This window comes from Brassica rapa, chromosome A02 (assembly GCF_000309985.2).
Source record: "Brassica rapa cultivar Chiifu-401-42 chromosome A02, CAAS_Brap_v3.01, whole genome shotgun sequence".
Lineage (NCBI taxonomy): Eukaryota > Viridiplantae > Streptophyta > Magnoliopsida > Brassicales > Brassicaceae > Brassica > Brassica rapa.
Genome location: NC_024796.2, coordinates 4720216 through 4745174, shown reverse-complemented (window position 1 = coordinate 4745174; position 24959 = coordinate 4720216). Strand labels below are relative to the sequence as shown.

At 33.6% G+C, this 24959-nt stretch overlaps 8 protein-coding genes across 9 annotated transcripts; 4 read left to right on the top strand and 4 right to left on the bottom strand.

Moving 5' to 3' along the window:
• Positions 1–2694, top strand: LOC103851460 (FBD-associated F-box protein At5g22730-like). The gene is made up of 4 exons (XM_009128312.3): positions 1–173; positions 245–1243; positions 1325–1483; positions 1563–2694. Exons 2-4 carry the CDS (start codon positions 263–265, stop codon positions 1842–1844), a joined length of 1422 nt encoding a protein of 473 aa, XP_009126560.1. The 5' UTR covers positions 1–173; positions 245–262; the 3' UTR covers positions 1845–2694.
• LOC103851458 (histone deacetylase HDT2) lies at positions 2457–4431 on the bottom strand. The gene is made up of 6 exons (XM_009128309.2): positions 4217–4431; positions 3880–3950; positions 3328–3777; positions 3171–3242; positions 3014–3104; positions 2457–2861 (listed from the first exon to the last, which is right to left on the bottom strand). The coding sequence occupies exons 1-6, from the start codon at positions 4227–4229 to the stop codon at positions 2656–2658; spliced, it is 903 nt and encodes a 300-aa protein (XP_009126557.1). The 5' UTR covers positions 4230–4431; the 3' UTR covers positions 2457–2655.
• Positions 4432–4650: 219 nt separating this feature from the next.
• On the bottom strand, positions 4651–9969 carry LOC103851751 (histone deacetylase HDT2-like). 2 transcript variants are annotated; one of them, XR_004455397.1, is made up of 8 exons: positions 8688–9969; positions 8392–8462; positions 8058–8307; positions 7557–7633; positions 7184–7276; positions 6659–7083; positions 6457–6555; positions 4651–6417 (listed from the first exon to the last, which is right to left on the bottom strand). XR_004455397.1 is itself a non-coding variant. In XM_009128624.3 (7 exons), exons 1-7 carry the CDS (start codon positions 8698–8700, stop codon positions 6552–6554), a joined length of 933 nt encoding a protein of 310 aa, XP_009126872.2. In that variant the 5' UTR covers positions 8701–9969; the 3' UTR covers positions 4651–6551. The 2 variants fall into 2 exon arrangements, 1 of the variants encoding a protein (XP_009126872.2); XM_009128624.3 differs by having other exon boundaries at positions 4651–6555.
• LOC103851750 (histone deacetylase HDT2-like) lies at positions 8930–15136 on the bottom strand. The gene is made up of 3 exons (XM_009128623.3): positions 11019–15136; positions 10556–10626; positions 8930–10471 (listed from the first exon to the last, which is right to left on the bottom strand). The coding sequence occupies exons 1-3, from the start codon at positions 11029–11031 to the stop codon at positions 10001–10003; spliced, it is 555 nt and encodes a 184-aa protein (XP_009126871.1). The 5' UTR covers positions 11032–15136; the 3' UTR covers positions 8930–10000.
• A 169-nt stretch (positions 15137–15305) lies between these two features.
• Positions 15306–16349, top strand: LOC117131769 (F-box protein SKIP19-like). The gene has a single exon (XM_033284256.1). It carries the CDS (start codon positions 15926–15928, stop codon positions 16295–16297), a length of 372 nt encoding a protein of 123 aa, XP_033140147.1. The 5' UTR covers positions 15306–15925; the 3' UTR covers positions 16298–16349.
• Positions 16350–16424: 75 nt separating this feature from the next.
• LOC103851457 (putative F-box/LRR-repeat protein 23) lies at positions 16425–17085 on the top strand. Its single transcript, XM_033284255.1, has one exon. The coding sequence runs from the start codon at positions 16491–16493 to the stop codon at positions 17031–17033; it is 543 nt and encodes a 180-aa protein (XP_033140146.1). The 5' UTR covers positions 16425–16490; the 3' UTR covers positions 17034–17085.
• A 578-nt stretch (positions 17086–17663) lies between these two features.
• LOC103851749 (FBD-associated F-box protein At5g44490-like) lies at positions 17664–20122 on the top strand. Its single transcript, XM_033284254.1, is given in 2 exon segments — positions 17664–17771; positions 17773–20122. Coding segments are annotated over 2 exon segments (642 nt in total). The 3' UTR covers positions 18307–20122.
• A 249-nt stretch (positions 20123–20371) lies between these two features.
• LOC103851455 (histone deacetylase HDT2-like) lies at positions 20372–23578 on the bottom strand. Its single transcript, XM_009128307.2, has 3 exons — positions 23328–23578; positions 21041–21111; positions 20372–20945 (listed from the first exon to the last, which is right to left on the bottom strand). The coding sequence occupies exons 1-3, from the start codon at positions 23338–23340 to the stop codon at positions 20541–20543; spliced, it is 489 nt and encodes a 162-aa protein (XP_009126555.1). The 5' UTR covers positions 23341–23578; the 3' UTR covers positions 20372–20540.
• Positions 23579–24959: the final 1381 nt, after the last annotated feature.

Genomic DNA, 24959 nt, shown 5'->3' with positions numbered 1-24959 from the left:
TTTAATACGTTAAGTTGTAATTTGTTTTCTTTTTAATTAGAATAAAAAGATAGAAAATACAAAACATTTTGAGGCCGGCCCTTCGAAAATCACACCTCCATAAACCTGAGAACTGAAGCGGCCGGCGACTGCACCTTCCCATCTTCTGAAGTTCAAAACCCTAAACAAGTCGGGTAATTTCAACATCACACCATTTCTTGATTCTGTATGCATACTTAGATTTCAAGGTTTTATCTCTGTTCAGTTTTCTCGACCGGATCTTATGGAGGAACGCTTTTCGAAACAACAACGAATGTACGACGAAAGTTACATAAGGGCTAGAGAGGACACGATAAGCAACCTGCCCGATTCTTTGTTATCTCAGATACTGTCCTACCTCCCGACAAAGGATACTGTCGGAACTAGTGTTCTGTCCCATAGGTGGAAAAGCGTTTGGCTTTTGGTTCCTAACTTGGATTTGTCCTCTTCTGAGTTCCCAGACTACAATGCCTTTGCTAGTTTTATAGACAGGCTCCTAGCTTTCTCTAGAGAAGAGAACTCACTCTTGTACAAGCTCAAGCTCAGTATTCAAAAAGAAGATGGGAACGACCAGTCTTGCGTCACACGGTGGATAGATTCTGTAGCTAACCCTAAACTCAACCATCTTGACGTCGAGTGTACTCTTGCGAACCGTAAGTTTCTAGAAGTAATCCCACAAAGCCTTTATATAGAATGTGACACGTTGGTGTCTCTAAGACTCCATCGTGTATCCTTGGGTGAGTTAGAGTCAGTCTCCTTGCCTTGTCTCAAGACCATGCGTTTAGAACACAACGTCTACGCCAGCGACGCGAGTCTTGAGATACTCATCTCGTCTCCCCCTGCTCTCGAGGACTTGAGCGTTGTTAGAATGGTGCCGGATAACGTGAAGGTTCTGCGCGTGAGGTCTCAGTCGTTAACTAGCTTTCATGTAGACTATTTGCTTGGTGAAGGCGATGACTATGTCGATGCTTTGGAGAGAGGAAAAGACTCAGGGGTTTTGATCGATGCGCCTAGACTCAAGTACTTGAAGTTCGACGATGATCTATCTGACAGTAAAATCATTACCACCAATACAGTGTCCTTGGAGAAAGTCAACGTCGCTTTTGTCTTTGGTGAGCATGATTTTATCGATGTTGTCGACTTGACAAAGCGAAACATGGTCAGTGGTTTCTTTAAAAGCATTTCAGGAGTTAAGGAGATGAAGATCTCTTCGTATACTATGGAGGTAATGTAATGTATATACATACATATTATTGGTTTTTTGGATGTAGCTAGTGTTTGTTCTTTACTTTTTTTTTTTTTTTAGTTTCTTGATTTTAACAGGCAAGACGAGTTATACGACCCGTTGCCTCAGTTTTGCAACGTTTCCACTTTGAAAGTGGCGTTTTACGTGTCGAATCTGGATATGATGATGCCAACCCTTCTTGAGAGCTTTCCAAATCTAAAATCACTCGTCTTAAAGCTGGTGATTAACTAACTAACTCTTTGCACAACCCTCACTATTTAACGAACGTGTTATCAATGTTGTGTGTTTGTTTTAACAGGATTATTATGATCCTTCGAGGGATGAGGAAGCAGCTGATGTGAGACTCTCATCTGTAGTATCTCAGTGTTTGCTGTCATCACTAGAGTCTGTAAAGATAAAGTGTTTCAACAGAGGGCCTGTTAACATGGAGGTAGCTAGGTACTTTTTGGAGAACTCACTGGTCCTTAAGAAACTTGTTCTGGATTTTAGATGTTCGGTGGTTGAAGAAGGGTTTAACATGTTGAGGGAGCTCATTGCGTTGCCCAGGAGATCTAGCTCGTGTCAAGTCCTACTTTGTTAGACGGCTAGAAAGGTGTATGCTCAGACGGAGGATAGTAGCATTTGATTTTGGTTTTCTAGACTATGGATTTTGATTTTTTTATTTTAATTTTTTTGCTTTTGATTTGTTGAATTCTATTGTGATGTCCTTGTGTGTGGATGATGATTGAGAATTCTCTAACTATAAGGCTCTGATTTTTTTGTCTTCTCTTAATGCTCTTGAGAAGGGACATAACTATGATTGGAACAAATTTAAACGTTTATGCATATGTATCTTTGGATGAAAATATATTATCGTAAATTCCGGTAAAGGAAGCTGTTAGGACTGGTGTTTTGTCCACCAGTTGGAACTTGGAACAATCTCTGGCTTGACCTCTTCTGAGTTTCTAGATTACAATGCATATGCAAGTCTTATGGACAGGTTCTTAGATCTCTAAGGAAGAGACCTCCATGCTTGGACAAAGTTTTGAGTGTGGCCATGTGAATCGTGAGTGCAGTTGTTATTTGTCCTCTCAGTCATTGAAGAGACTCGTAGTTGTTCTCAGTGGTACCGAGTATTGAACTCTTTGAGATTAAGGAGATGCTGCGTGTCTTGTGAAGAGTTGTTCAACAATGACGAGCCAAACCATGATGATGATTTGCAATCCGAGTTTTCATTCTCAAAATACTGAATTCTTCATAAGGTTAAAAGTTGCAATAACATAAAACAGCACTTCCCACAAGGAGAATAAAATCTTAGGATAAACATAAGAATAAAACCGATCTCTTTCATCTCAGCTCACAAAGCATCTACTAAAAAAAACCAAAACATCTCATTGCTCCCCCCACTTGACTTAGGCTCTGCCCTTTCCTCCTTTTCCCTTGTTGCCCTTGTTGTTAGAACCAAATTGCTTGCCAGAGTTGTTGAATGGCTTCTTGTTACCACCAGATCCAGATGATTGACCTCCAGATTTGGGGCTCTGGTTAGCATTCATAGGACTCTTTCCACCCTTTTTAGCTGGGTGTGGTGTTGCTGTGTGCCCTCCCTTCTTCTTCTCCTCTGCAAGAAACACACACATTCAGTTACTTCTTAAGCCACAAAAACATGTTCTAATAAAACCCTTAATGTCGTTGTACTTCTCCACTTCTAACACAATGAGTCATCTAAGCATCTAATGATAAAGACAATAAGAAAAAGATCTGATCCTTCACCTGTTTTCTGAGGGGTGGCTGCAGGTTTAGCCTTCTTAGCAGAGACAGGTGTTGCAGATTCAATGGGCCTCTTCTTGTTGATGGGCTCAGGCTAAGCACAATTAAAAGCAATGGTGAGAAAAATGAATTCGGTAGAGTGCAAGCAAATGTATATTACCTTCTTAGGGGTATCCTCTTCCTCCTCAGAATCATCCTCCTCGTCCTCAGAATCATCCTCATCAACATCCATCTACACAAACCACCAGCATAGAAAACATTAGTCACACTATATATAATATCAGAGTAGCAAAACAAGTCATCAAACAAACACTCACTCCTTTCTCAGAGTCAGAACCATCATCTTCAGAGTCATCCTCCTCGTCAGACTCATCATCATCCTCATCCGATTCAGGCTTCACTTCAGCAGGCTTAGCAGCAGCCGCCGCCTTAGCCTTTGGCTTTGAGTCAACAGTAACAACACTGGAAGCAGGTGCTGCTCCGTTGGTTGTAGTGACAGTTGAAGTAGCAGGAACCTCAACTTCCTCCTCTTCTTCCTCTGAATCAGAAGGGAAATCCTCCTCTTCGTCGATGTTGGGAGACTTGTAGCCGATGAAGTGGACGCTTCCTTTGGAGGAGTGGGAGAGCTCAAACTCCTTCTCAAAGACCAGATCAAAGCTGATCTGGGGGATGGTGTCTTGAACAAGGGTTCCAATCACAAGCTTCTTCCCATCAACGGTCACGTACAAGAGAGCAGCTTCACCCTTCTTCCCTTTATCAAGAGATGCCTACACATATATTTTAAACAAATAAAATTTTAAAAAACTGTCTAAAAAATTTCATGAAAGTTTCAGAACCTCTCTGTTCATGTGTGGTATTTAGAAGCAAACCTGTGAAAGGTGGATGAGACAGTCTTCATCAGGTTTCACTTTAAGTGGCTTCCCTGCCTTAACCTCAACTCCTGTTCACATATCCATTAATACAATCAACATGAGTCAGTTTCAGACATCAACGAATACTTGTTACTAAGTAAACGTCTAAACAAACTCAAGTAAGCATGTAATAAACAGAACATAAACTTCAATAGGACAATCTCATAGCAGAATAAACTAGACATTAACAAAGCTAAACGCAGAACACATGTTTCATTCAACCAAACATAGACTCAGCTAAAAGACCAATACAAAGCATGAGTTATTAGAAGCCTAGGTAATAACTAAATCTTACCCCAGAATTCCATTTTGTTGATGAAGGAGGAAGAGAGAGATTCGAGAGAGGGAGGCGAGGGAGTTTTAGGGCTGCGAGAGAATGATGTAGAAGAAGGAGAGGTTTAGGGGCAATTTATAAGAGAGAGAGGTTTTACAAGGGTCTCTTTTTAGGGTTTTTGCCGAGTCTCTGCGGCGCCGTTTTAGGTCGGTCAAGCGTAACGCTCGAATAGTTCGAATATTGCGTAATAAATATTAAAATCATGCTTTTGGAGAAATTTTAGATCATTATTCAATTGGCAAAAATAAAACTTATTAAAATAAAAATGTAATTTCCAAAATATAAAAATTTAATAATGATCCAAAATCTAAAAATATATTTATATATATATTTGTTGTTATCTGAAAATATATTTTAATAAAAAGATTAAAATTTATAATACGTAAATTTTTTTAATGAAAACATAAATAGTAACTTAATTTATACTTCTTCCGTTTTAGTTTAATTGTCGTTGTAGAATAAAATTTACGTTTTCAAATAAATGTTGTTTTATGATTTTAATGCAAATTTATTAAGAAAATTCTCTTTTTTATTTTTTATTGATCATAATATGGTTAATTGTATGGGTAATTATGTTTTTATTTTGAAAAGTGTACAAAATTAAATGTTTAATCTATGTGAATAAACCTTAAATGACAACTAAATTAAAACGGAGGAAATAGTTTTTAAATTAATAATACATGTATTAATAAGTAATTTTAAAATGTACTTTTGCATTATCTTAGTTATTACAAGAAAAAAAAATAGAAGTACTCTTAAGTTTTATTTTTAAATAGTTGTGATAAATGTTTTCATTAGAAAATAAAAAAAATACAAAAAGACCTGTCCACAGCCAAAAACAGTAGAAGATACTCAAAGACAAAGCATGAGTCTCTGCTAACGAACTAAAACACTTTGACTGAACCTGAAGCGACAAAACATCGTCCATTTCACCAACAAGTGTATTCCAGTGCCAAAGTTGATCTTGTTCCCGGAGAAGCTGAGGTCTGAGCTGCTATCAGGGGAAGAACTTGTGGCATTGGAAGACAGAAGAAGAAGTGATCGGATAGAGACAATAACTGACTGGGATCTTGTGTTTTTATAGCTTATCTGGATACAACCCAGGTTTGTTATATATTTCATCTTTGTTACTCGACATCAGAGTAAAAAGGATTGAATCTGATGCCTCATTTGCTCCCTTTTGATGATGCATGGGATTAGTTTTGGTGGTTCTGCTCGGTGTTGCTTCCATGCTAGAAAGGATCTCTCTAGTCTTTATTGTACCGGTAAATGAACATACAAGAGAAGAAACATCATCATCATCATCATCTTTGGACTCATCTTCCTGTTTCTTCTCTTCGGGAGTGACAACTGTCTCTTCTCTATAAACCGGGACAACCACATCTTCAGTCAAACCCATTTCAGTTTTCTTTTCCTCTGCTTGCTCTTTCTTCTTTAGTTCTTCATCCATATCCTCAATAGCTTCCTCTAAGCAAATCTCAGCCTCTACTATCTCAAGCTCCTTCTGTATACCATCTCCTTTCTTTCCTCATTTGCTTTCTTTTTATCCACTGTCCATTTCTATAATCAGTCAAGCATTGGCTTCACCGCTTTCTCTATTCCAAGTACGAATCTTTTGACCGGGTGTGCCGTTTTCACCAGGGAACATAACTATCACCGAACAAGCACATCTTCAGCAATATAAACACTTTTCCCCTAAGCCAAGTCTTCCTTTATCATACCTTTAGCTCAATAAAAAAAACAAAAAGAGAAAAAACAAAAAGAGATATGAAGCTACTGTCTTCTTCACTCTGGTCCTCATGTTGCTGCTGTGATTCGGGTAGTCGTCGTTGTTTGCCATGAGATGGTGAAGAGCGTTAAGCAGATAAGCGTGAAAGGCTGAGAATTTTGTGTTTTATGTTCAAATTATTTTTCTCAGATAATTAATAAATTCTCCCCCTAGTAGTTTTTCCATTATTTTAAAAAGGTTTCTTGTACAATGCCCTAGAGATTGGCCATTTTGATTTTGGTTGAATTTTCTATCTCCAAAAAAACTGTTTTTTTTAATGTAATAGGTGACTAAAAAATTGGAAGACACCATATGTGATTGGACTTGGGTTGTGATTTTGGTTGAACACGTGAAATATATGTACATAAATTAGTCAATAAAAATAAGTTTGATGATTGACCAAAAAAAAAAAAAAAAAAAAATAAGTTTGATGTAGCTGGTAGATAAACAAAAAGTAGCACCACAAAACGACCAATATTAGCTGCGGTTCGTCTGTCAGGGATGCTAAAAGGAAGTAGACGGTGAATCTCAACTGCAACATCAAAATAAAAAATCGATGAATTAATGACAAGTTACTTTGTTAACAAGGAACAAGAGTCATATCAAAGAGCAAAATCTGTGTCCGTGGGAACTACCTATAAACAGAACGACGGTGTTTAATCGAGGAGGGGAAGTAAATATGGTCTAGAAACACTGGACAGCGTTCACAACCATGAAAGTCAGTAAAGCCATAGTATTCGTCTCTATGACTAGCCATCGTCACCTCAAGCTCCTTTCCTCCCATGTAACTTCCATTTAGTTCCAACGCCTTCTCATTGCCTTCACCCTTTCTCAGATCAATGAAAGCGAACCCTAAGGGAATGCGGTTTTTACACTCAAAGGGAACATAAACCCTAGTGATCTCTCCACAAGAACCGAAAAAGTTACTCAATGCATTCTTGATTTCAGCCCTTGGTCGCAGATTTTCAAATCCTTTAACGAAAATGGTTTGCTCATTGTTTCCCGTCGCTTCTTCACACCCGAAACAGCAAGAATCTTCGTTCTTTGGGGTTTCTTTCTCCTACAGATAAAAAACACATCAGCTTATATAAACTGTGTTAAGCTTTCTCAGCCTATAAAATAACCACAACCAAACACTAGTGAACAAACTTAAATGAAACCTCTGGTAGATCGGCTTTTGTCAATAGAATCTGTTGCAGCGTTTTCACAGCTTCAGACAGCTCTTTGATAGATTTATTCATCTCTTTGATTTCCTGCCATTGGATAATAAAAGTAATAAGCAAATCAAACTCATTGGTTATTTGTCAAAAGAATGAAACATCACAACAAAAGTCACAAAGAGCGTCGATGCAAATTAAAAGGATAATTATGAAAGTTACCAAGGCAAAAGTAAAAACAAAGGTACAGCTAAAGCTCAATAAACCTCACAAATTAAGTGAATTTGAACTGCTTGTAGCTGACTTAGTAGGCCGTTTTCATTTTAATAAACAAGTATTTAGAGGAAAGCAAGAACAAGGTCCCACATAATCTAACCTCAGAATTCTCCTTCTGTATCTTCTGCTTCTTCTGATTTGTTTTGCTCTCAGAACAAGGTTGCAACACGCTCTTACCTAACATAGAGTCAGAAAAATGTCAAAAACAACATAGCATTCAAAATCATTCTATATATATATATATATATATATATATATATATAAAATTTCTTGAAACAAATAAAAATGTGAACGATACTTCTGAAAAGCTACGAAATTAGTTTATAGAAATGTTAATTTCAGAATGATAAGCCATAACCATTTTAACCTCCATAAAAGGTTCGAAACTACTATTGCGATAGGATTCTATCATGGTATTAACCATATTAACCTTTTTGACCAAAGAAACATTATGCTTGGCAATTGTTACAAGTTCTATTAAATAAACCATATGTACCCCCTCATCATTCTGATTGTTTGTCATAATATAGTCATCATTTAATGCTCTAATGACTCGTGATTATCAAGAACAAGAACGACAAAGTACGAATTTATTTTTCACCTGTATTGAAGGAGACAGGCGTTTTGGAAGATTCATTAGCCCTCTTCTTCTTCTTGCGCTGGTGGCCAATGAAATGGACATATCCTCTGTCCAGGGTGTGGGAGAGCTCGAATTCTCTGTCGAAGAGGAGATGATCAAAGTTGATGTGAGGGAAGCTATCTTGAGAGAGTGTTCCAAGGAGGAGTTTCTTGTCATCAACGGTGGCATACAAGAGGCCAAATACTCCCTTTTTCGCTTTACCAAGGGAAGCCTATAAACATATAGAGGAATGGCAAAATTGAAGAGACTTGTACAAACTTTAGAATCCGGTAACAAAAAGTAATTAAAATTTAACCTGAGAGATGTGGATGAGACAGTTTTCACCAGGCTTTACTTTGAGAGTCTTGCCGGCCTTGACTTTAGCTCCTGGTTATTACATTCCGACAAAGAAAATCAACATCAATCAACGCAGACAAACAGCTTTGACTTAAAACGAGCATCAAACATGGAAACTAAATAGCTTAGACATATCTATACAGATTGTATCCTTCATACAGACAAAAAAAAGTAGCAGAGGAACACCAAATATATGAGACAGAGATGAAAATTGATACGAGCAGAGATAAGATCTAGAGAGAATTTTGTCTTTACCCCAAAACTCCATTGTTGGAGTACGAGAGGACGAGAGATTTGAGAGATTAACAAAAAAAAAGAGTTTAGGGCTTCTGCGGTTCTGCCAACTGGGAAAGAGGAAGAAGAGAGTTCGGATTTTGGCTAGCGCATATGGCGCCGTTTTATATTTCTTGTTAAATGGAAATTTGCGTTTTGGAAATCTCAGAATTTAATTTACACACTCTGAATTTGGCAAAATAGAGCAGTTAAACTATTGATTCTCATAATCTTCATCATTAGAACTTTTAGAAGCAGCAATAAAATTCTGATTTCAATATTTTTGTTAGACAAATACAATACAACAAATGTTCTTTTTTTTCTATCACCCAAATAAACTTTCATTACTATTTTAAACGATTGCAGTGATAGTAGCAACATCATACAACCCACCATGTGCAATCCAAAATATTAAATCCAAAACATAAATTTCAAAAGAGTATAAAGATAGAGACATAAATTTAGACATGTTTCATAAAAATTTATGCAAGATATCAAAATTACCACTTGTAAAATTGTTTTAGTTGTTCAATTGTCTTTTTTTTTAAATTATTTTTTACAAGAATACTGGCTTATAAAATTCAGAAAATATTCGAAAATATCAAAACTTACTTTTCCAGTAGGTAACTTGGGAAATAATCAAAGGATACGGCCACTGGTCCTTCCAATAGAAGACGTTCAATCAATCGCTCAAACTTCTCATCTTCGGAATCTCCCGAGGGCTTCACATGTACAAACATTTCATCCACATAATGTTCATTTAAAATAATTTCAATAATTGCTCTTCGTCATTAGTAATAAAGCTCAGATTTCACTAATTTTATTAGACAAATTCAATACAACAAAAAATTCAAACGAAACACAAAGCTTAAAGCTATAGAAGAAGAGAATCGAGTCTCTGCTAACATATTACAACACTTTGCCTGATCCTGAAGCGAGAAAACCATGTTCATTTACACCCACATATACTTGAGAGTATCCGACCTGTTGGTACGTGTAAAATAACAGGATCCTTCGTTTGGACAAGTTTCAAAGTATCAACTCAGGGTCCATGGAACCAGTCAGAGATCAAAACATGTCAAGAGATTTCAATTTTGTCATATGTTGCCAGTTTCCGGTTAGATAATTTGTTTCTTGAGATTATAAAAAGCTAAATCATTAAATTTCCTGCCATTAACTTTGTTTGCATTATTATCAAAAAACAAAGAGTCAAATATCAAAAGAGCCAAAAGCTGCAGCAAACAGTTTTTTTTTTTCAGTTATTAGAATCAAGGAGGAGTAATAGGGAAGGTATATCACTTCTTCTTTGTCCCCAGAATCATCTTCCTCATCATCTCAATCATCCATCCACTAGAAAAACAAATGCAACCACTCTCAGAACCTTCATCATCATCATCGTCTGATTCATGCTTCACTTCTTCAGCAGGCTTGGCCTTTGGTTCCGAGTCAGCCTTGACAACACTCGAAGCAGCAGCTCCAGCATTCCCATTGGCAGTGTCAGTTGCAGGGACCTCCACTTCCTCCTCGGAAGAAGAGTCAAAAGAAGAGTAACACTCCTGATCATCCATGTTGGGCGATTTGTAGCCAGTGAAGTGGACACTTCCTGTCTCCAACGAGTGTGAGAGCTCAAACTCCTGGTCAAATATCAGATCAAGGCTGATCTGAGGAATACTTCCCTGAGAAAGTTTTCCAATCACAAGCCTCTTCCCATCAACCGTCACGTACAAGAGCGCAGTTTCACCCTTTTTCCCGTTATCAATACATACCTAGACATATTTAAGAAACTGTAAAAAAAGAAACTAATCGTGAATCTTTTTGAGAACCGTTCAAAGGGTTATTTGAAAGCAAACCTGTGAAAGGTGGATGACACAGTCTTCATCAGGTTTCACTTTAAGTGGCTTCCCTGCCTTCACTTCAGCTCCTGTTTACATATATCCAATAAATAAATAATAAATAAATCAACATGAGCCCCTTTGCACATATCAAACACTACTTGTTACCAACAGAACATCTAAACAAATTAAGGTTAATTATAACCAGGACATGAAACTTTATAAGGACTAAGCTAACGTGGACGCCGAACATTACATAACCATCTTAACAAACTAAACATGGACATGCATGGTTCAACAGGTTATAAACGAACATACACTTCAAAAAGACAAGCCAAGAGCCGAACATAGATAAACAACTAAGTAATGACACATATGGTTCAACAGGTTACGACCGAAGATAAACTTCAAGACAAAAGCTAAAAGACGAATAGAAAGCACAAGTATGAGTTAATAGACGCCGAGATAAAGACGATCTTACCCCAGAATTCCATTGTTGATTGAAGGAGTAAAGAGATTCTCGAGAGACAAACGAGTTTAGGGCTGCGAAAATAGAAAGTTGCAGCTAGAGAGCACAAGAGAACGAGAGGTTTTGAGTTTGTGGGGGTATTTATAAGGGAGAGAGGTTTTTACAACGCCGTTTCACGTTTTAGAGCATTAATTACATATTTTGGGAATCAAATTCTGAAAAAGGAAAACTTGAGGTTAAAATTAAAAATCTTCAACTAAGTTTATTTTGGGTAAAAACCTCTAAATTAAAGATTTAACAAATAAACTTTTAAACTAATTTTATTTAATGAATTAAACACTCGTTAGTCTTACTATCAGTAAATATTTAGTTTAGAGATTTTTACATCAAATAAACATTTTTGAGGGGTTCTACTATTAAAAGTTAAAAAAAAATACAAAATTTAATAACATCATCTAACTTAAATTTTAAAAATTAGCATTTTTAAAATTTTCTGTAAGTATATGAGTTTTGATTTGTTTTTAACATCAACATTATATATGTATAAATTAAAAAAAAAGTAAAAAACCAGAAAATATAATAAAAAATCTCCAAAGATTTATTATGAAATTTTTATTAGATAAGATATAATGTTTATTATATTTTTTTTGTTTTTTACACTGTTAACTTTTAGATAATTGTTTTTACAAGTAAACTTTTAGATAATTTTTTTATATGTTATGGTGGGTTTTACATTTTTACTTTATACATATATAATGTTGATTTTAAAACAAACCAGACTCATATATTTATAGAAAATTTTAAAAATGTTAATTTTAAAAATTAAAGTTACTAATTATTAGATAATTATTTTGGAGTTTTTTATTTTAATGGTAAAACCCCTCAACTATGTTTATATAGGTAACCCTAAACTAAATATTTACCGGTAGTAATTGTAATTATGACCAGCAAAGATTAAATTCATTAAATAAAGTTAGTTTGAGTTTTTTCATTAAATATTTAGTTTATGGGGTTTTCCCCAAAACAAACTTAGTTGAGGAGTTTTAAGGTTAAAAATCCAAAACTTAACTATTCTAGAGATAGATATGAGATGATCAGATTTGGATAAATTATGTTGATTTGCATCTTATATTTGAAAATATATTCTGTAAAATTTGTATAGTTTGATGTATGTTGTTTTCAAATTTTGAAAACAATAAATATTAAATCAGATATGCATCAATAAACACATTTTGTAATATTTTTAAAATTATTCAACTTATATAAATTTATATATAATAGATAATTCATAATAATTTGTTGTTTTGATTGTTCATATTTTGATTGGTTTTGCTATTTATATTTTAGTTTATTGGATTATATCATAATTTTTTGGTTATAATTAGATTAAAATAATGATAATATTGTTAATTATACTTTGTTTAGTTTTTCCTTAGGTTGATAAATATATTTATGTATGATTTTATATATGTATTTCAATAACATATATGCCTATATTTAAAACATTTATAGATATTTCTTTTTTTGTATATGTTTTTGAAAAAATAAAAAGAAAAATCATTTTTGTTTATATATAATCTATCTTTTTACATTTTGTAAATATTTAATTGTATTTATGTGCTATTGTAAAAAAATGAAATTTAAGCTAGAAATTTATTTAGTGCAAAAAGGAAAATTTAGTTAAAATTTTATTTAAATTTAATTAAAAAAGAAATAAAAATAGTTGTTATTAACAGAAATCATATATAATATTTTTAATCGATATTTTTTTTATCTTCTATTCCTTTTTATTGAATAAGATAAATTCGTTTTAATTAAATTTCATACTTTAAATATAAAAATTTAATATATATTTATTTTTAATTTAAGATATTTCCTTTTCTATTATATTTATTTTTGATTTGTATAAATTTAAATTCGTTTTTATTATATTTATAAGAAGCTATATGTTTATATTAAAGATATTTAATATATATTTATTTTTAATTTAAGATATTTCCTTTTCTATTATATTTATTTTTGATTTGTATAAATTTAAATTCGTTTTTATTATATTTATAAGAAGCTATATGTTTATATGAAAGATATTTCCTTTTCAAAATAAGGTGATTTGGAAACAAATATTAGCAAAGAAAAAGTTAAATAAAAATGTTAATAATGTCATTATAATAATTCTTAATTCATTAAGATTATCATTGTAATTAATTATTCTAAAAATCAAGGTGAAAGCGATACGTAAAAAATTGACTTCTCAAATAATAATATAGAGATATAATTCATTGGTGTTAAAAAAAAGATAAGAGATTATTCTCATAAAATTAAAGATTATCTTCTTCATCAGATAATAACACATGAAAATATATAAATAAATTAGTCAATACAATATGTTCGATATGATGTAGCTGGTAGATAAACAAAAAGTAGCATCAACAATAAAACTACCAACATTAGCTGTGGTTCGTTGCTAGGGGATGCCAAAAGGAAGTAAACGTTGAATGTCACCTGCAATATCAAATTCAAAATCCATGAATTGTTGACGTTACTTTGTTACCAAGAAACAAGAGTCATATCAAAGAGCAAAATCATGTAAACATTGGAAAGCGATCACACCCATTAAAGTCAGTAAAGCCATAGACCATAGTTGGTGTTCAAAAAAAAAAAGCCATAGACCATAGTATTTCGTCTCTATTACAATAATATTCCGTATCATTTTATGCATACAAATATTTGATATCTGGCTCTTTTCCACGTACGGCCACATAATTACGTTATCTTGAGTTTAACGTTAATAACTTACCCGCCAACCCCTTAGTATTTTCTTGTAACCCCTTAGTTTTTTAATTGACACATTTCACCATCATATTAGGTGAAATGTGTGAAGTTAATTTTGGTTTATATTTTTTTTAACACAAAATCTTATTATATAAGACTATTAAATAACATTCATAATTAATTTTCAAGAAAAATCAATTTTAGTATTTTAGTATATATTTTTGATTATGGGATAGTTTAACACATATCATATTTTTAAATATATAACTGACATTTGTAACAATTATATATAACTGACATTTTTATAATTATATTTTCATTAAAATTTTAGAAAAGGAAAATTATATTAAATAAATTGTTTTCAAATCTTTTTTTTAGGATTTTGAAAAAGGAAAATTTCTAAAGAAATTACTACTAAATTTTTTTAAAAATATTTTTTTTACTATTAAATAATTTTTAAAAGTATTTTTTAAAATTCTTTTTATTATCTTATTATATATATTTTTAATCATTTTATACTTAAACACATGTCACAATATTAGAAAGAAAATTACTATCAAAGAATCTTTTGCAATTATCTTTTGATTAGGATTTAAAAGAAAAAGAAAATTACTATTAAATAATATTTATAATTACTTTTTAATGAAATTCATTTCTGTTAATTTCTTTGTATATATATTTTTAATTATGAGATAAATTAACATATGTCACAATCTTAATAAATTAATTGACACATGTCGCGATCATGTTAATTATCAACTTTAAAGAACCAAATTTTATATAATAAGATACCCCTATTCGTTTCATAACCGCTAGACGCATGGCTAGCGGCACTAAAAGGTAAGGCGACATAGACAAAAAATAATAGAATCCAAAATTGAAATTGCCGCTGACGAACTACATAAACACAAAAAAAGTGAAATACTGTGACACCATTAATTTCAGCGTCTCTTTCGCTCAGCTTTAATTGTCGCTGCGACTTGAAAATAAGTTAGGGCTGAACCTTCACCGGTGTTGCGTTGCCGTAATGAAAAGTTAATTTATTGCCGCTGCGTCTAGCGTCAGTGTTTCATAGCGTCAGTGGTCATGAAACGAACATGTATAATATGGTTATTCTATTACAAAGTGAAATATAGATGAATGTCACTTTTCCACTCCAAATATAGAATAAAAATATGACATTTCTCTATATTTTACTCTATAAGATCATCTCTAATGGTTTACTTTAATTTTTTCTCTAAAATAGAGTAACTCTATAATAGAGTTGGATATTGCTACAATGGTACTCTATTTAGAGTGAAAGATAGAGAGAGTGAACAAAAAAAAACTACTTTATATATAGAGTAAAAAATAGGTTTATTAAAGTATTTTTACTTTAAACTCTATTTTAGAGGAAAAAATATAGTGAGGTTGATAATGCTCTAAGAGCATCTCCAACCCCACTCTATTTTTCACTCTAAAATAGAGTTTAGAGTAAAAAATGCTCCAATGGTACTCTATTTCTCACTCTATAATAGAGTGAAAAATAGGTTTACTCCAAATATAGAGTAATTTGTTTTTTCTTTGTTCATCACTCTATTTTCTACTCTAAAATAGAGTAACTCTATAATAGAGTTTGAGTTTGCTCCAATGATACTCTATTTTGGAGTAAAAAATAGAGTAAGCCATTGGAGATGGTCTAATAGAGTAACTCTATTATAGAGTAAACCATTGAAACAAAAAATACTCTATAATAGGATTATTCTATTTTACTGTGAATTATAGAAAAAAAATAGTATTCTATAGGAAATGGTCTAATGTTATGTTAGTAAGCTAAAGTTGTAGATATGCAATACCATGAAGGACCAAATGGTCAATGAATGATGGAGACGAACGATGGACTTTTTAAAAGTTGGAAACCGTTCCTTATATTTAATTAATGGACTTGAGACCATTTTACCATCAGAGAATTGGTCATTGAGTGTTTGATACAGAAGTCTTGAAAGTTGAAACAACTTTACTCTCTTATCTAATGGACTTCGAGACAGCTTTGAGTGTGGCCGTTGTTCAACTGAGTAATGGTGCGAGTCTTGAAACTTGAAACTACTTTCACAGTTTCATTCCCTCTATTTAAATGGACATGAGAGACAATGTGACCATCACAGAAAATGGCCTCTTCCTCTTCATTGGTTCTGTCGTCTCCGTCTTTGACTCCGGTAATAAAAGACGGAGAATATAAAAACTGGGCGGAGCTTCCGTCCGAACTAACGTCATCCATCCTGCAAAGGCTCAGCCTGGTTGAGATATTGGAAAACGCTCAGAAAGTGTGTACGTCTTGGCGTCGCGTCTGTAAAGACCCTTCTATGTGGCGGAAGATTGTCATGCATTACCTTGGAAACTTGTGGTACGACCGCGATATCATGTGCCGTCACGTAGTGGATCGTAGCCAGGGTGGCTTGATTGAGATTGAAATTTGGTATTTTTGTACTGATTCTCTTCTCAACTACGTCGCTGATAGGTTATGTCTCTCTCTCTCATGAGGTCTAGCTGGTGCTGCTAAGTTCTTTTGTGAATATGTTTTGCGTTTTTAGCGTTCTTAGTATTTATTTAACTTGGCTTCAGTTTTTTTAATTTAAACTCTAACACGTAATTGTTTTCAGTTCAAGTAGCCTGAGAAGCCTTACACTTGCACTGTGCTCTCAAATAACAAACAAGGGGCTTACCGAAGCACTTATGAAGCTTCCATTGCTTGAAGAACTCGATGTCTCGTTCATCACACTGTCCGGAGATTCTCTCAGAGTTGTAGGCCAGTCTTGTCCTTATCTGAAGACATTTAAGCTAAACTGCGTGGGTGACATTCGTACTGCGAACGAGGGCGACGATGATGCTCTAGCTATCGCTGAAACAATGCCTGGACTTCACAACCTCCAGCTTTTCGGAAACAAATTAACAGACGCTGGTTTAAACGCCATTATTGATCATTGTCTTAACCTGGAACATCTTGATTTACGTCAGTGTTTCAACGTTAACATTGTCGGAGATCTGGAGAAGCGGTGTTCCGAAAGGGTCAAAGTTTTGAGACGACCTAATGATTCTACTCATGATTACCCATATGAAGAAGTGTTGGTTTTCAATATGATGAGAGCATCTGAAGATGGCTTCATGCCAAATGTTAGTTATTATCGTGACTTCGAAGGTGCCAGTGACCATTCTGACTACGACCCTTATGATGTTTATGATGACCCGTGGGATATGTACGGCGATCTGCGTTTCTAGGTGCACTGGTGAAATGTTTTCATTATCTCTTTAAAGTAGTTTCTAAGGTCATTCGTGTCATGTGTCTTTTTCTTTATTTTCTTAAACTCTTTTCTATCTTATTTTATAACACAAGAATATGTGATTGTTTCATCTACCTAGAATATGAGAAGAACTAAAGATATGTTTTATAAGTTATAACACTGTTTTTCTCAGAAAACAACTATAAAAAATCTCAAAGAAACATTAATCATCTCCAATGTCCATTATATGGTAGCCCGAAAGCAAGATCCAGCATATCATTATCCTCATTTGTTGGTTCTTCAAGTTTGTTAAGCACAATTTAAGATACTTTTTCTATCACAATAAGTCGAAAACATTAAGAAACTAACCGAAAAGGGTTTAGCCCTTTTTTCTTTATAAAAAAAACGAACCGCAAAGGATTAAATTCTAAGGTGACAACAATCTTAGTAAGTAGTAACTCTTGAGAAATTCTCACGCGACGCTTCATCGTCTCTGGCCTTCATCAGGTGACTTCACCTTCTTCGCTCCTTTTGGGACTTTATTAATGTTGAATGATACTCGAGATTCTGATTATCTCTTGCTCATACTCGAGAATCTGAGATTCAGTTTTGTGAGCGCGTGTAAATAATGGATGAAAAGAAAATGAAGGGAGTGTGCCACGAACGTCCAGCAAGAGAAGATATGATAAGCAAATTACCCGACTCTTTGATATCTCAGATACTCTTTTATCTTCCTGACAAAAGAGGCTGTTAAGACTAGTGTTTTGTTCCATAGGTGGGAAGGTCTATGGCTTCTGATCTCTGAGTTGGATTTGGACTCTTCCGAGTTTCCAGAGTACAATGCATTCGCCCGTTTCGTCGACTGGTTCCTACAGAAGTCTTGCTTGCCCAAGCTCAAGCTAAAGATTCTGAAACGTAAGAACGTTAAGTCTCGCGTCACTCGTTGGATAGACTTTGTGGCGAGGCGTAAACTAATTAAACATGTTGACGTTGAGTATATCTATGTCTCTCGTAAGCGTTTGGAAGTGATGCCCGCAAGCCTCTATGTCTGCGAGACGCTCCTTTACCTAAGACTCAATCGGATATTGGTTGGTAGTTTTGACTCTGTTTCTTTGCCATGTCTCAAGACTATGCGTTTAGAAGAAAACATATATGACAGTGATACGGGTCTAAAGTCACTTATCTCGTCTTGTCCAGTTCTAGAAGATTTGAGCATTGTTAGAAGGCTAGATGATAATGTGAGTGCACTCTCAGACAATAACCAGTCTTAAGGTAGAACATGATTTTTAACTCCATTTGTGTATTCATTCATCTTTATATAATTTTTTTTGTAGGATTTAACTCATTCAAAGGTAGACACGCTTCCAATAGCACTCTCGTCCGTGCCTCCTCAGTGTTTGTTGTCATCGCTCGAGTTTGTAGAGATAAAAAGCAGATACGAGGCAGAGTTTGGTTTGATGGAACTAGCAAATTACTTTGCAGAAAATTCTGTGATCCTAAAGAAACTCGTTGTGTGTTGGAAACGTTCTAAGCTAGAAGAAGATACCGTCTTAAGTGACCTTGCATTGCAGTGGCAATCTAGCACATGTCAAATCGAAGTTTGTGGACCGCTAAAAAGACTTGCAGTGTAGACTTATCATAGGTCTTTGTGAGCTTTTGTGATAACAAGAACATGGTTTTGTTGGAAGTTTGAAACTTGTAGCAATTAATTTGAAGGTTCCATTTAACTTTATGGTTATTTATTATAGTCAACTGGTCAACATGCTACATTCAAATGAGTGTTCCAAAAGTCATGAACACTGAGCGAAGTCTCCGCGTAGACTTCATCTCCCTCTCTTGCCACTGGATCTCCCAAACCACAACCCCCTAAAGCCATCAAGTGATACTATTCTGAAGGAGTTGCCTTCTCAAATCAACAAGTGACTCGCAGTTTCTTCCTCTCTCTCTCTTTTCCCATAAGTGAAACATATAGTTCAAACTGAATGACGGTTACTAAGACAAGGTCAGGCACTGATCTAAATAAATCCAAGATACGTTTGTTTAAAGCAAGAGGGGCGATACTTCCGTGGGTTTGTTTACAAACATACGCGCCAATTAGCTACAGCCAGCATCTATCACAAAGCTACCAAAACAGAGTGAAGATATTCAAAACATGGTGGCTAGAAAGATTCTAATGCCCTATCATTTAACATGCACTGTCACACTCCCTTTACTAAATATAAAGCTCCAGAATCCATAATCTACTTAAAATAGGTCCTCTTGTGAGTCAGTGAGTTCGGATGAATCGTCGTTATTTGCCATGAGAGGTTCAAAGAGTGTTAAGCAGGTAACCGTGAAAGTGTGAGTGGCTTTTTAGTGTTTTATGTTCAAAAACATTTTCAGATAATTAATAAATTCTCCCCTGTTTATTTCTTGTTTTTGTTTCGACCCTAAACATTTTCAGATAATGTTTAACATTTGATATAAAACGCGCCTAGTAGTTCTATCCATTGTTTTTAAAATGCTTTCTTGTCCAATGTCCTAGAGATTGGACTTGGGTTGTGGTGATTTTGGTTGAATTTTCTATTACTATAGGATTCCAATAAACTGTTTCTATGTATTAGAGCATCAGCAAAGCTGATACTGATGACTCGATAACCAAGGCAATTTTTTTAATTATTTTATTAGTTTTTCAGCTTTTAAAAAAAAAATAGTAGCCAATTGCGGACTCCCATGTGACGATTGGGTCTGCGCACAGTAACATATTTGTGAGTAAAATAATCTTTAGCTAAGGATTAAAAGAGATAAAGTTGGCACAAATTCTTAAATTGTTTGGGTTCCACAAATTATTATAATAATTTAATTTTAAGGATTTTTGGTTAAGGATGAGCATTGCACGTGCTCTTAATTAAATGTTGTAGTATAAAGGATGTCAAACCAGTTCTAAGTGATTCTAAAGCAAACGGAATGCAAGACAATGCTTAATCTAAGTGCTATCAGTTTGTGAGATGTTTTTGAACTAGAGAACTACTAAAATGCAATAAAAGACAAAGCTTTCTTTCTTAAGAGATGGGAGAACTCATGTGCTAAGGAAATTGACTTTGAGTGATCAAATTTCAATCTAAATGTGTCAACTTTCAATCAATCTATCTATTTTACACCTAGACACAATCCTAAACAAACTCTATCCCTAGATGAATGTTCATTTACCTAGACTAAAAATTGGAAGGTGATTCTACCAAAAACTCAGGACACAGGTCCATGGAATCAGTCAGAGATCAAAACCTGTCCAGAGATTTCAGTTTTGTCTTATGTTGTCAGTTTCCGGTTGGATAATTTGTTTAACGAGATTATAAAGAGCTAAAACATACCAACCATAAGTTTCCTGCCATTAAACTAGATGGCATTATTTTCAACAAACAAGAGTCAATATCAAAGGGCAAAACCTGCCGCAAACAGTTTCAGTTATTATAATCAAAAGAAATAGTTAGGAAGGTGTCACATTTTCTTCATCCACAGAATAATCTCAGTCATCAGCTGAATCATCCTCGTCCACATCCATCCGCAAGGTGAAAACACTCGCTCCTTCAGCAGGCCTGGCAACACTCGAAGCAGAAGCTCCAGCACTTCCATTGGCAGTGATAGTTGAATGGACCATCACTTCCCCCTCTTCTTCTGAGTCAGAAGAAGTGTAGTAATCCTCAGAAGAAGAGGAATCATCATCTTCGTCGCCGTCGGGTGTTTGGTAGCCAGTGAAGTCGACACTCCCCCTCTCCAATGAGTGGGAGAGTTCAAACTCCTTCTCAAAAATCAGATCCAAGTTGATCTGAGGAATCTTCTCCTGAGAAAGATATCCAATCACAAACTTCTTCCCATCAACAGTCACGTCCAAGAGAGCAGTTTCACCCTCCTTCCCATTAATAATACATGCCTACACATATTTAAAAAAAGGAAAAGTAAGAAACTCCGTAAAGAAAACTAATCATGAATCTTTCAGAACTGTTAATAAGGGTATTTGAAAGCAACCCGTGAAAGGTGGATGAGATAGTCTTCATCAGGTTTCACTTTAAGTGGCGTCCCTGCCTCAACTCTAGCTCCTGTTTATATATACCCAATAATACAATCAACGTAAGCCCGTTTGCACAGATGAAACGCTACTTGTTACTTCCACAACATCTAAGTAAACATCTAAACGAAGGTTATAACCAGGTCAGTTTGCACAAGAACAAAAACTACTTGTTACCACAAGAACATCTAAACAAAGGTTATTACCAAGACATAAACTTTAAAAGGACAAGCTAAGAGAGTTAATGTGGACGCCGAACATTACATAAACATCTAAACAAACTAAACATGGACATGCATGGTTCAACAGGTTATAAACGAACAAAAACTTTAAAAGGAGAAAGACGCGTTCGTGGAAAGTGAAGTAATTATTTACAAAGAAATTATTGGTCCTGCCATTTATGATCGATATGGTGAGGACATGATGATGGCCGAGCCAATTGATTTCGTACTCAGCAAACACGCGTTCAAGACCACATAATCATACGTTCGAGATTTCATAGTTGCTATACAAAGTGAGATATTGAGATCTAACGGTGAAGAAAGTAATTGGATTACACGTGCTTTGAAAAATTGGGAATCATGTGGTTTCTTTATGATATATGCATTAACAAATAAATAGATACTAAGTCAAGACATGAACATTATATATATATAAATTATTTTATGTATTATATATTTTTTACATATTATAAATTAATAGATATATATTAAGTAAAATATCATTAACTATTACGTATATAATTAAATTGGTGTAAACATATAAATAAATTTTCTTAATCCAAACAATAGTTTTTATATTTGATATGGTATATAATTAAAAATAAATGATATTAACATATATATATAGTATATTTTTACATTAATATCTATTGAATGATGCTTTCTACTCATATGTTTTTTTATCATTTATATTTTTTTAGAAAAAAAAAATTAAATTATAGATAACAAAATTTTCATTGTGTAATTAATAGTTTTAGTAATTTATATAAAAAAAATTAGGTTGTCAATATTGGTTCAAAGCTTTTATCATAAAAAAATGTTCGAAGTAATTTTCTAAATTTAAATATTTATGAATTTTTATATGGTATATAGTTTAATTTAAAACGATATATCTATATATATATATTTTAATATTAATACTTATTAAATGAATTTGTAATCATTTGTATCTTGTCATTAAAAAAAATTCAAACCATGGATTACAAAATTTGAAAGTGAGACTTTTAATAGTTTTAGTAATTTATAGTCGTGTTTAAAAATTCAAAATAAAACATATACAGAAAATCTAAATTTTTATTACCTGGTTAATATGGCTGTTTAATTTATTTTAATAGTTTGAAATTAAACAAATATGATAGAACATACACTATTTTTATAAAATATTTATTATTCAAAATCATTAATTGTCATATATTTTAGCCACATTAGGAAAATGAAAATAATAATAATAATAAATTTATGGTTAGTTTAATAAAAAGCTTATTATATATTTAGATGAACCGACATATTTCTCTAATTTTTTTAATAATCATCTTAGTGATGACACGTGGCTACAAAACATGTTGTAATTCTTCTCAATTAATATATAAGGGATGTGACTACGCGGTGGGTCTAGAAAAATTTCAGTTACTTTCATTAGGATGAATAATTCAGCGATGTATCAAGCGTGAAATCACCAATCAAAGAAGCTAATGGAAAAAACAATACTAGTATTTATTAAATCGAATACCGATTAGATCATTACATACATATGTATATATATATAATTTTATAAATCTATATAAGTTTAATAATATTATTATTCACTAAATTAATTATTTAGTCGTTGATTTTTTAAAAAGTATGTAGCTTTTATAATTTTTGTAACAAAATAATATTATGTTTTTCATATTTTTCATATTTTTCTACTTTGTTTTTAAATTAAATTATTTTAATGGATCGAATCGGATGTCCGATATATTATCTGGATTTTCCGGATATCCGGTGTTCCGGAACACCGGATATCCGAAAGGTTACAGATCGAATCGAATCCAATCAAAAAATCAATTATCCGTGCGGATCAGAGCGGATCATGGATATTCTTAAAATTCAGGATATCCGCTCAGTGTCCACCCTTAAAACTAAGTATTGACACATGGTTCAACATGTTACAATCAAACATAAACTTCAAGACAAAAGCCAAAAGACGAAAGACGAATAGACAGTAAAGTATTAGTTAATAGATGCCGAGATAAGAAAATCTTACCCCAGAATTCCATTGTTGATTGAAGGAGGAAAGAGATTCTCGAGAGATATAGGAATTTAGGGCTGCGAAATAGAAAGTTGCAGAGCGAGGCGGCGGAAGAGAAAAAAGAGGTTAAGGGGTTATTTATAAGGGAGATAGGTAGGTTTTACAAGTGCTTTTCTTTTAGCTGAGTCTCTACGACGCCGTTTGGGGTCTTCGAATTAATGAATATTGCCTTATTTAAAAAAAATTATGGTTTCCGAGAAATTTCACATTTTAAAAAATTAATTACATAGATTCGTAATTGGAAAAAATAAAACTTAATTATTCCAGAGTCAAATATACTAGATTATTCTCATAAATTATAGATTATCTTCCTCATTAGAAGAATATAGAGCAGAAGAAAAAAAGATCTTAGTTTTTATTTTTTCAAAACATATTTTCCATAGATATATTTGTGTTAGATAATACAATATTACAAAAATTCAAAAAAACCCGGACTATAACCAAAAAGTACAAAAACTTAAAAGACAAGAAGATACTCAAGACAAAACAAGAGTCTTTGCAACCAGATTGGAACACTTTGCATGAACTTAAAGCAACAAAAACATGTCTACTTCACCAACCGGTGTATTCCAGAGCCAATGTTGATCTTCTTTCCAGAAGAAGCTGAGGTCTAAGCTGCTATCAGGAGAGAGCTAGTGGCAATGGAAAAGAGAAGACGTGACAGAGACAACATTTGAGACTGTGATCTTGTGCTTATATAGCTTCTCTAGACATAACCAATATCTTTCCCATCTTTATCAGTTTTGTTAGGGCATGTTCGTTTGTCCATCCATATGGCACATATAGAAATGACAAATGTGTTTGCTTAGTGTTGAAATGGACATCATCCACATGATCTAGATAGACTCATCTAGATGTCTCATCCATATGAGTTCAGTTGGTGCATCTGGATGAAAATGAACATGTTCAAAATTATAAATGACAATTTACCGTTATTCTAACAAAATCTTTTTTCCAAGTTAAAAAATTTACAGTTTTCTACCAAAATCTTAAAAATACATTTTCGTGTAAAGCACAAAATGTGCATTTTCACGCCAAAACCGCAAAACACATTCTGCCAAAATCGTAAAAACGCATTTTCTCGCCAAAATCGCAAAAACACATTTGCGGCCAAAAAACAAAAGTGCATTTTCTAACAAAACCGAAAAAACAAATATTCTCACCAAATTCGTAAACATTTTTCCCCCACCAAAACCGCGAAAATGCACTTTTCCGACAAAACAACAAAAATGCTTTTTGTGGCCAATCCGCAAAAAAAAAATTTCCCCACCAAAATCACAAAAACGCAGTTTCTTATAAAACCAAATCAAAACAGTTTCCCGACGAAACCAAACAAAATGCATTTTCGGCCAAAATCGCAAAATGCATTTTTCTCCAAATCGCAAAATGCATTTTTCGCCAAAATCGCAAAATGCAGTTTTTCCCAAAATCACAAAACACATTTTTTCCGTCAAAACTGCAAAACGTATTTTCCCCTAAAAATCACAAACATGCACTTTCCTGCCAAAACCGTAAAAATACACTTTCCTGTCAAAACCGTAAAAATACATTTTCTCGCAAAAATACACTTTCTCGCCAAAACAACAA